Source organism: Grammomys surdaster, unplaced genomic scaffold (genome assembly GCF_004785775.1).
Source record: "Grammomys surdaster isolate TR1022 unplaced genomic scaffold, NIH_TR_1.0 126910, whole genome shotgun sequence".
In the NCBI taxonomy this organism is placed as follows: domain Eukaryota; kingdom Metazoa; phylum Chordata; class Mammalia; order Rodentia; family Muridae; genus Grammomys; species Grammomys surdaster.
In genome coordinates this window covers 5,534-16,462 of record NW_021621696.1, presented here as the reverse complement: position 1 = coordinate 16,462, position 10,929 = coordinate 5,534, and the positions used below count along the sequence as shown (strand labels likewise).

At 36.4% G+C, this 10,929-nt stretch overlaps 1 protein-coding gene across 1 annotated transcript; it reads right to left on the bottom strand.

Moving 5' to 3' along the window:
- Nucleotides 1-59: 59 nt before the first annotated feature.
- Nucleotides 60-10,929, bottom strand: LOC114615604 (bile salt sulfotransferase 1-like). The gene is made up of 3 exons (XM_028761299.1): nt 10,756-10,929; nt 9,466-9,674; nt 60-215 (listed from the first exon to the last, which is right to left on the bottom strand). The coding sequence occupies exons 1-3, from the start codon at nt 10,889-10,891 to the stop codon at nt 60-62; spliced, it is 501 nt and encodes a 166-aa protein (XP_028617132.1). The 5' UTR covers nt 10,892-10,929.

The following is a 10,929-nucleotide window of genomic DNA, read 5'->3' as shown; positions in this document are numbered from 1 at the left end:
CATATTGACATATAACATGAATAAATAAATTAATTAATAAAATAACTCTGAGTTTCCCCTCATCTCCTATATTTCACAGGATACTCACCATTGCCTTTGAGGAACCATTCAAGATAAGTTCCCAGTGATTCTGGATTCTTCCCAGGGTTTAACTTATCCAAGAAAAAATAACCAGAAACAAGAACATCTCTGGGATTTCTGATGAGATAGATCACCTTAAATGGAAAAAAATGTAAATGAAGGTCAATAGTCATTCCCCAATATTTAGCCGGCATAATTTACATGAAATGACAGTTAAATATACAAAGGTTTCTAAAATAATTTATTACTTTTATTTGGACAAATATATACCCAAGTGAAAAAACTATACTCATAATCCCCATTTTCTAATTTTATTTATTTTGTAAAAATGGAACAGAAATATCTCTAGTTCATTTATAGTGTAAAAAAAAAACAAAAAAATGCAAATCAGACTGATTTGACAGTTGTAAAGATCACAATAAAAATTGGTTATCCAAAACCAAATGCCCAGCCCTTAAAATATACATACAAGTAACATTGTACTGACTGAGTAGTTTGTAATTAAGTATTTCAGAATATAAAGGTTTATTTAAGAATATATTGATTACTTATTTATTTAGGAATATATATCATGTATCTATAAGAAACATGTAAGCCAGGAGGTGGTAGCGCACGCCTTTAATCCCAGCACTTGGGAGGCAGAGGCAGGCGGATTTCTGAGTTCAAGGCGGAATTCTGAGTTCGAGGCCAGCCTGGTCTACAAAGTGAGTTCCAGGACAGCCCAGGCTATACAGAGAAACCTTGTCTCAAAAAAACCAAAAAAAAAAAAAAAAGAAAAAAAAGAAACATGTAGATAAATCTATATAAGAATATATACCTGATACTACTTAACTATAAATACTAAAAGACAAGTAAGCCCAAATAACAAAGGAAGTCCATAACTAACAAAATTAAAAAGACAGATAAAATTCTCCAAGTACAAACTTAAATAGAAGACTATCAAAATTTAACTATGCATATGAATTAATATTCAAAACAGGCAAGAAGATTCGAAAAAAACAGACCAAGTTCAAGCATAACACGGAAAGAGTTGCTTCTATTTACTTGCTTTTCCTAAGTTACAGCTTTCCCACACAGTAAGACTGGTCTGTATGTACATGAGTATGTAAACGGTAACATACAAGTCATACTGGGGTTGTTCCTAAGGTGTGAACTCTCAATTCTGAACACCTATGCTCCAAATACAAGGGCACCTACATACGTAAAAGAAACTTTACTAAAGCTCAAAACAAACATTACACCTCACACAATAATAGTGAGGGATTTCAACACCACACTCTCAGCAATGGACAGATCATGGAAACAGAAACTAAACAGAGACACTTTGAAATTAACAGAAGTTATGAGCCAAATGGACTTAACAGACATCTATAAAACATTTCATCCTAAAACAAAAGAATATACCTTTTTCTCAGCACTTCATGGTACCTTCTCCAAAATACACCATATAATTGGTCACAAAACAGGCCTCTACAGATACAAAAAGATTGAAATAATCTCTTGCATCTTATCAGATCACCATGGACTAAGGCTGGTCTTTAATAATGACAAAACCAATGGAAAACCCACATGCACATGGAAACTGAACAACTCTCTACTCAATGATGACTTAATAAAGGAAGAAATAAAGAAAGAAATTAAAGACTTTTTAGAATTTAATGAAAATGAGGACACATCATACCAAAACTTGTGGGACTCCATGAAGACAGTGCTAAGAGGAAAACTCATAGCTCTAAGTGCCTACAAAAAGAAACTAGAGAGAACATACACTAACAACTTGACAGCACAACTAAAAGTTCTAGAACAAAAAGAAGCAAATACACCCAAGAGGAGTAGAAGGCAGGAAATAATCAAACTCAGGGCTGAAATCAACCAAATAGAAACAGAAAGAACAATATAAAATATCGACAAAACCAGGAGCTGATTCTTTGAGAAAATCAACAAGATAGATAAACCCTTAGCCAGATTAACCAGAGGGCACAGAGACAGTATCCAAATTAATAAAATTAGAACTGAAAAGGGAGACATAACAAAAGAAACTGAAGAAATTCAAAAATCATCAGACTCTACTACAAATGTCTATTCTCAACAAAACTGGAAAACCTGGATGAAATGGACAACTTCCTAGACAGATACCAGGTACCAAAGTTAAATCAGTAGCAGAAAAACCATCTAAACAGTCCCATAACCCCTAAGGAAATAGTAGCAGTCATTAAAAGTCTCCCCACCAGAAAAAGCCCAGGACCAGATGGTTTTAGTGCACAATACTGTCAGACCTTCAAGGAAGGTCCAATTCTCTTCAAACTATTCGACAAAATAGAAACAGAAGGAACACTACCCAATTCGTTCTATGAAGCTACAATTACACTCATACCCAAACCTCACAAAGACCCAACAAAGAAAGAGAACTTCAGACCAATCTCCCTTATGAACATTGATGCAAAAATACTCAATAAAATTCTAGCAAAATGAATCCAAGTACACATCAAAACAATCATCCATCATGATCCAGTAGGTTTTATCCCAGTAATGCAGGGATGGTTCAATATTCAGAAATCCATCAATGTAATCTACTATATAAACAAACTCAAAGAAAAACCCACATGATCATCTCACTAGATGTTGAGAAAGCATTTGACAAAATTCAACATCCCTTCATGAAAAAAGACTTGGAAAGATCAGTAATTCAAGGCCCATACCTAAACATAGTAAAAGCAATTTACAGCAAACCAGTAGCCAACATCAAACTAAATGTAGAGAAACTTGAAGCAAACTCACTAAGATCAGGGACTAGACAAGGCTGCCCACTCTCCCCCTACCTATTCAATATAGTAATGAAAGTTTAGCCAGAGCAATTAGACAACAAAAAGAAGTCAAAGGGATACAAATAGGAAAGGAAGAAGTCAAAATATCACTATTTGCAGATGATATGATAGCATACTTAAGTGACCCCAAAACTTCCACCAGAGAACTCCTAAACCTGATAAACAACTTCAGCAAGGTGGCCGGTTATAAAATCATCTCAAACAAATCAGTAGCCTTCCCCTATGTGAAAGATAAACAGGCTGAAAAAGAAATTAGGGAAATGACAACCTTCACAGTAGTTGCAAATAATATAAAATACCTTGGTGTGAATCTAACCAAGCAAGTGAAAGACCTGTATGACAAGAACTTCAAGTCCCTGAAGAAAGAAATCGAAGAAGATCTCAGAAGTTGGAAAGATCTCCCATGTTCATGGATTGGCAGGATTAATATAATAAAAATGGCCATCTTGCCAAAAGCAATCTACAGATTCAATGCAATCCCCATTAAAATCCCAACTCAATTCTTCACAGAGTTAGAAAAGGAAATTCTCAAATTCATTTGGAATAACAAAAAACCCAGAATAGCGAAAACTGTTCTCAACAATAAAAGAACTTTGGGAGGAATCACCATCCCTGACCTCAAGCTGTACTACAAAGGAATAGTGATAAAAAAACTACACGGTATTGGTACAGAGACAGGCAGGAAAAACAATGGAGTACAATTGAAGACCCAGAAATGAACCCACACACCAATGGTCACTTGATCTTTGACAAAGGAGCTAAAACTGTCCAGTGGAAAAAGGACAGCATTTTCAACAAATGGTGTTGTTTCAACTGGAGGACAATATGTAGAAGAATGAAAATTGATCCATTCTTATCTCCTTGTACAAAGCTCAAGTCTAAATGAATAAAGGACCTCTGCATAAAACCAGATACACTGAAACTAATAGAAGAAAAGGTGGAGAAGAACCTTGAATACTTGGACATAGGGGAAAAGTTCCTGAACAGAACACCAATGGCATATGCTTTAAGATCAAGAATTGACAAATGGGACTTCATAAAATTGCAAAGTTTCTGTAAGGCAAAGGAAACTGTCAATAGGACAAAACCACAACCAACAAATTGGAAAAAGATCTTTACCAATCCTACATTTGATAGAGGGCTAATATCCAATATATATAAAGAACTCAAGAAATTAGACTCCAGACAACCAAATAACCCTATTTAAAAATGGGGTATAGAGCTTAAGAAAGAATTTTCAACTGAGGAAACTCGAATGGCTGAGAAGCACCTAAAGAAATGTTCAGTATCCTTAGTCATCAGGGAAATGCAAATCAAAACAACCCTGAGATTCCATCTGACACAAGTCAGAATGGCTAAGATTAAAAACTCAGGTGATAGTAGATGCTGGCGAGGGTGTGGAGAAAGAGGAACACTCCTCCATTGTTGGTGGGACTGCAAGATGGTGCAACTACTTTAGAAATCAGTGTGGCGGCTCCTCAGAAAATTGGACATAGCATTACCTGTGGATCCAGCTAGACCACTCCTAGGCATATACCCAGAAGATGCTCTAACATATAACAAGGACATATGGTCAACTATATTCATAGCAGCCTTATTTATAATAGCGAGAAGCTGGAAAGAACCCAGATGTCGTTCAACTGAGGAATGGATACAAACATTGTGATACATTTACACAATGGAGTATTACTCAGCTATTAAAAACAATGAATTTGAGATATTCTTAGGCAAATGGATGGAACAAGAAAATATCATCCTCAGTGAGGTAAGCCAATCACAAAAGAACACACATGGTATTTACTCACTGATTATTGGATATTAGCCCAGAACCTTGAAATACCCAAGATTCAACTCACAGGCCTCATGAAGCTCATGAAGAAGGAAGACCAAGTGGGGGTGCTTCGGTCCTTCTTAGGAGGAGCAACAAAATATTCAAGGGAGCAAATATGGAGACAAAGTGAGGGACAGAAACTGAAAAAGGGACTGTCTGAAGACCATTCCACCTGATTATCCATCCCATGTGCAAAAGGTAGATGCTGATGTGGAAGTCAGGAAGTGCATGCTGATAATAGCCTCATATAGATGCCTCCTCAGATGTCTGCAAGAGTCTGACATATTCAGAGGCAGATGCTCACAGCTAGCCATCGAACTGATCATTGGGATCTCAATGGAAGAGTTAGAGTGAAGACTGTTGGAGCTGAAAAGGTTTGGGGCCCCATGAAGGGAGCAACAATACCAAGCATCCAGAGCTCCAGGGTCTAAACCACCAGCCTGGGAGCACTTAGGGAGGGATCAATGGCTTCAGCTGTATATGTAAGGGTGGAGGGCCCTGCTGGGCATAGGTGGGAGAAGAGATCCTTGGTCTCACGAAGGCTGAACACCCCAGTGGGTGGAAATTTGAGGGTGGGAAGGTGGGATTGGGGGGAAGGGTAGGTAGGGGTACATCCGCAGAGAAGCAGGAGGAGGGGTGAGGGGATAGAGGGTTCCTGGTTGGGTGGGGGATGGGGTAAGGGAATAACATATAAATTGTAAATGAAACATCCAGTAAAAAAAGAATATATATATATATATATATATATATATATATATATATATATCAACATGATTAATGAAAAAAAGAAACTATAAATTTGAAAGAGAGAAAGGAGAGATATATCAATGATTTGGAAGGAGAAAGAGTAAGGGGGAAATGATGTATTTAATTACATTTTATTATTTTAATTTCAAAACATAAAAGAAATAAGTTAAAAGTATTCATTATTCAAGCACCCAGAGCTGTTCCTGGTCCACAGAGCTCCAAAAACAAATACAACCTACAGAGAGATGGTCTCCCAAGAGTGCTGACACACCTGTGAGCACAGTTAAGACCACCAGTTCTGGTAAAATTCCTGGCCCATGTGGGACCTGCTCAGAGCCATCAGGACACAGGAAGAAAGGAATAGCCAGGGACAGGATCCTTACAATTTCCATGTGTACCTCAGACCTGACCCTGTGCCACAGCTCTCTATACCTGAATTCCTCTCAGAGAGAACTGATCTCTCAGGAGTACTAACACTCAGGCTTGCAGGGAGGACAAGCCACAGTCAGAGAGAGCAAGATCAGATAACACCAGAGATAACCAGATGGCAAGAGGCAAGGGAAACAACATAAGCAACAAAAATGAAGGATACTTGGCATCATCAGAACCCAGGTCTCACAATACAGAGAGACCTGGAGCACCCAACACACCAAAAAAAGCAAGACTCTCATTTAAAATCACATCTCATGATGATTATAATACAGGAATTTAAGAAGGACATAAATAACTCCTTTAATAAAATACAGCAGAACACAGCTAAACAGATCGAAGCCTTTAAAGAATAATCACAAAAGCCCCTCAAAGAATCACATGAAAGCACAATCCAATAGGTGAAAGAATTGAACTAAGCCATTTAGGATCTAGAAATGGATATAGAAACAGTAAAGAAATCACAAAAGGAGAGAACTCTGTAAATAGAAAACCTAGGAAAGAGATCAGGAATCATAGATGCAAACATCACCAACAGAATACAAGAAATAGAAGAGAGAATCTCAGGTGCAGAAGATACCATAGGAAACATTGACACAACCGTCAAAGAAAATGCAAATTACAAAAATCTCTTAACTCAAGACATCCAGGAAATCCAGGACACAATGAGAAGATAAAACCTAAGGATAATAGGTATAGAAAAGAGTGACGATTCTCAACTTAAATGGTCAGTAAAAATCTTAAACAAAATTATAGAAGAAACGTCCCTAACCTAAAAACAGAGATGTCCATAAAAATACAAGAAGCCTACAGAAATCCAAAGAGATTAGACCAGAAAACAAATACCTCAAGTCAAATAACATTCAAAACACCAAATGCACAAAACAAAGAAAAAATATTAAAAGCAGTAAGGGGAAAAAGTCAAGTAACATATGAAGGCAGACATATCAGAATTACACCAGACATCTCACCAGAGACTATGAAAGCTAAAAGATCCTGGGCAGATGCCATACATACCTTAAGAGAACACAAATACCAGACCAGTCTACTATACTTAGCAAATTCTCAATTAGCATAGATGGAAAAACCAAGATATTCCATGACAAAAACAAATTTACACAATATCTTTCCACAAACCCAGCCCTAAAAAGAATAATCGATGTAAAATGCCAATAGAAGAAGGGAAACTACAGCCTAGAAAAGCAAGTAAATAATCTTCTTTCAAAAAACTCAAAAGAAGATAGCCACACAAACATAAAAATAACATAAAAAATAACAGGAAGCAACAATCACTTTTCCTTAATATTTCTTAACATCAGTGGATTCAATTCCCTAATAAAAAGACATAGACTAACAGACTGAATAATTCTGTGGCTCTAAGTAGAAAGCATAATAGTTAGATGGTATAACAGGATGGCTGGTCTCAGCAGAAAGCATAACAAGAAAAACCACCTGCTTCCTATAGGCAGATATTAGTGAAAGTTTTAATTAATTGCTTTAAAGATGGCATAAAGATATATTGCTCTAGAAGGGAGAACAAGAAAAAGTCATTTGAAAAGGTAAAATGCACACTAATGAGTTCAGTTTTGGTTTATATTTTGTGTAAGTCTTTTCAATACTCTCTCAAGATATAAAACATTTTCTTTTTTTTCTTTTTCTTTTGCTGTGTATGTAAACATTTCTATTTTTAATCATTTATTTATTTTTTCAAATCATAATTTATACTCATTCACACAGGGGTTACAAACAGAAAAAGGTAGGACCTGGGGAAGGGTATGACACTCTTGTTCCCCCTTCTAAATGTCATACTATGGCCATATGCACACATTTTATACATAGGTCCATTAATGCATTACAGGCTAGGATCTTCATATGAAGGACACTATTTATTTTTTTCCCTTTTGGAATTTGGATGATCTTGTTTAGTATTATACATTCTAAGGACATCCATTTTATGCAAATTCTATAATTTCACATTTTCTCCAGAGACTAAATGATATTCCATTTCATGTATGTACCAGATTTTCACTATCCATTGATATTCTGATGAACAACTATCCTCTTGCTATAGATACTATAGGAAAATGTCTGTTTTCAATAAAAAATTCAGCAAAAAAAAGAGAAAAAATATATTGCTCTAATAATTCTTACAGGATACTCATATTCTTTCTAACATGGACTCCACGGGAATTTTGTGTTAAAATCCTGGTTTGACAAGCTCACTGTTTATAAACAGGTATAGATAGATGTGTGAATCAATTGTTTTAAAGATGGTTTTTTAAAAGGTCAGCTGAATGACTAACTTGTATTCTCTGAACACGGGCTCCATAGGAATTTTGGGTTGCTTATTCTGACATGGCCGATTAGAAAAAAGGCCTACGAATAGGCTTTCAAAATACAAACAAGGTTTTATAGGATAGCAGGGAGATTGTATGAAAACAATTGTTTTGGAGAAGATTTGAAATCCTGCAGGATAACTCATATTCTTTGTACATGGACTCCATTGGAATTTTGAGTTTATTTTCTGTCATGGCAAAATAGAAAAAGATTTTGTTTTCTTTGTTGGAGTTTCACTTACTTTGATTTTTGTTTTTGCTTTTTGTGGCTTGAGATAGAGCAAGAATATATGGTTGGAGGAATAGAGCATTGGGAAGGACATTCTTGTTTCCCCTTCTAAATGAGTCTAAGGGGATTTAAGGAAGAGTAGACTATGATCAATTATGTTGTATAAAACGGTTAAATAGAAATAGTTTGTTCTAAAAATAAACATTCAAAAAATAAAAAAGCATAAGAATAGGCACATATAGTATTTTAGTTCACTTCATTTGTTTTAGATTGTTTTAATTTTCAGAATGAGTGTGATTTTGAGTTCTGTGGTTATATTATTCCTCTGGGAGACAGATCAAATTAAAGGTTTTTCTCATTACTGGCCCAAGGATATGCTGATTTGGGAGAAAGATTTTGTCTTTGTGTTTTTTGATAAGGGGTTTAGGGTCTGTACACCTTCCAGAGTTATATGGATCAGATACGATTAAGAGAGACCCCCCAGAGGGCTAGATTTCAGAGAATCAAACAAAAATGATATCTTGATGATGCTAAAACTTTGTTTTGAGATTTATATATTACAGAATATCCAGCATTGGTGTGTCTCATCATCAGATATGCAGAACTGATTTGCTTTGAACTCCTGATGTCTTGGAATTTCAGCTGGATCCAGTCAGGGCACAGACATCAGAGTCTAAAACAATCTTTGGTATGGCCGTCTTAAGGAAAGTATAGTAATATCCACTGTACACTAGAGTTTGAACTCTGCTTGGCCTATATATGTAGTTCCTGTGTAATGTTTCACTTTACTTCTTAAAACTGCCCAGGATCACTGGATCATGGTCCACATTCTGCTACTCTAATGTAGTCTGAGATGGGGAAACATCAGCATCATCCAGTGCATGAGAATCCCACCTTCACATTTCTGCAAGAGCTCCAGGGCCTGTTATGATAAAATAACTTCAAAGACTATTTGGTCAAAGAAAATCTCAATGACTGGATACTGACCTTGGCCTTGGAACTGAAAAAAGACTTGGAGAAAAGATGGATGGGAAGATGAGAGGTAATGAGTCGTGGTCCTTCCTTATGGATGAGTACAGGATATCCATTTTCAGACTCTAACCAAGGTGAGCGTTCCCAATTGGGCACAGATTGGATCCACTTTGGATCTCCCTTGGTCTGAATCAAGCAGACAATCTCAATCAGCCAGTTCGTTCCTGGATGAAAAGGCAAATTGACTGTCACAAATTTCAACAGTACTTGTGAAAAAGGATCAATTAGAATATATGCCCATACACTTTACAATGTTGACCATTTTCAAGCACACAGACTTGTGGTGTTCACAATGTTCACAATGTCCACATGGTGTAAGTACAAACTATATTCACTCAGCGTATTCTCAAAACTTCATTTTGTAAAAGTGAGACCCTATTTGCAATAAACACAAACCTGCAAATGTAATGTCACATCCAGTCCTGGGCCACAAAAATTCCACATTCTGGTGGAATGAATTTGACTATCCCAGGTATTTCACAGTAATGTAATCATAGAATCTGCCTTCTGAGATTACCTCCTTTAATTTAATTCAATGCAATTAAGATGCACTCATGCTGCAGTGTATGATGGAATACTTATTTTTAAGGTGAATAAATTCCCTTAGGCATATTTGTCACACAAAGTTGCATTTATTTTTATGTGCTCTTTTGTCAGTGGATGTTTCTCTAGGTTCATTCTCTGAGTTATTGTCTGATTATTTTTTCCTGTATTCCTACTGCCTTTGAATTTTCTATGTTATTGTGTTTTCAATGTTAGCAGCCTAATGCTTAACCCAATGTTCAGTGCTTCTTCCATGCAGCAAACACTCTTTGCCAAACCACCATGATGCCACTTTTGGGTGTCTTCAGTTTTCAGACTCTACCTCCTTGACAAGGTCATTTGTAATTCTACCTAACGATGTCCTCTCTTCCACATATTCTCACATACATGCCTTTATCTCTTGATGCTATTTCTTCTGTTTATTCTCATCACTCTCCTTCTTTTTCTATCTCTTACCCACAGAGACTAATGCCAGATTCTGTCTCAGGAACCACTATCATTGTTCTGGAGTCATAGCTGATAACCTCTGCCCATAGGTCAGACAAGAGGTCTTCCTCTGAGGGGAACACACAAATTTCCATGACCACAGATCATTTACACATTTCATATATCGAGCAATCCACTCATTACCCAAAATTAATGAGGACCAAAGCTCTAAGCTCCCTTATAGAGTTCACAATCAGTCTTACTGATGGTCCTTACCTGACTTGGGATAAGTCAATATGATCAAGTCTTCTTCTTTCATCACAAATTTATTACGAACATCTTCCATAATTTCTTTTTGAAACCAAATGGCAGGAAAAGGTATTCCTTCAAACCAACTATAGCCTGACATCATGAATAGCTTCCTTTTTAGGTGCTGCTAGGATTCTAGCC

Coding starts and splice junctions, on each gene's coding strand:
- LOC114615604 (XM_028761299.1), bottom strand. CDS start 10,891: ATGATGTCAGGCTATAGTTGGTTTGAAGGAATACCTTTTCCTGCCATT. Junction 9,675..10,755: donor ATTGACTTATCCCAAGTCAG/GTAAGGACCATC, acceptor CTTTTCATCCAG/GAACGAACTGGCTGATTGAG. Junction 216..9,465: donor TTTTCAGTTCCAAGGCCAAG/GTCAGTATCCAG, acceptor TTTCCATTTAAG/GTGATCTATCTCATCAGAAA.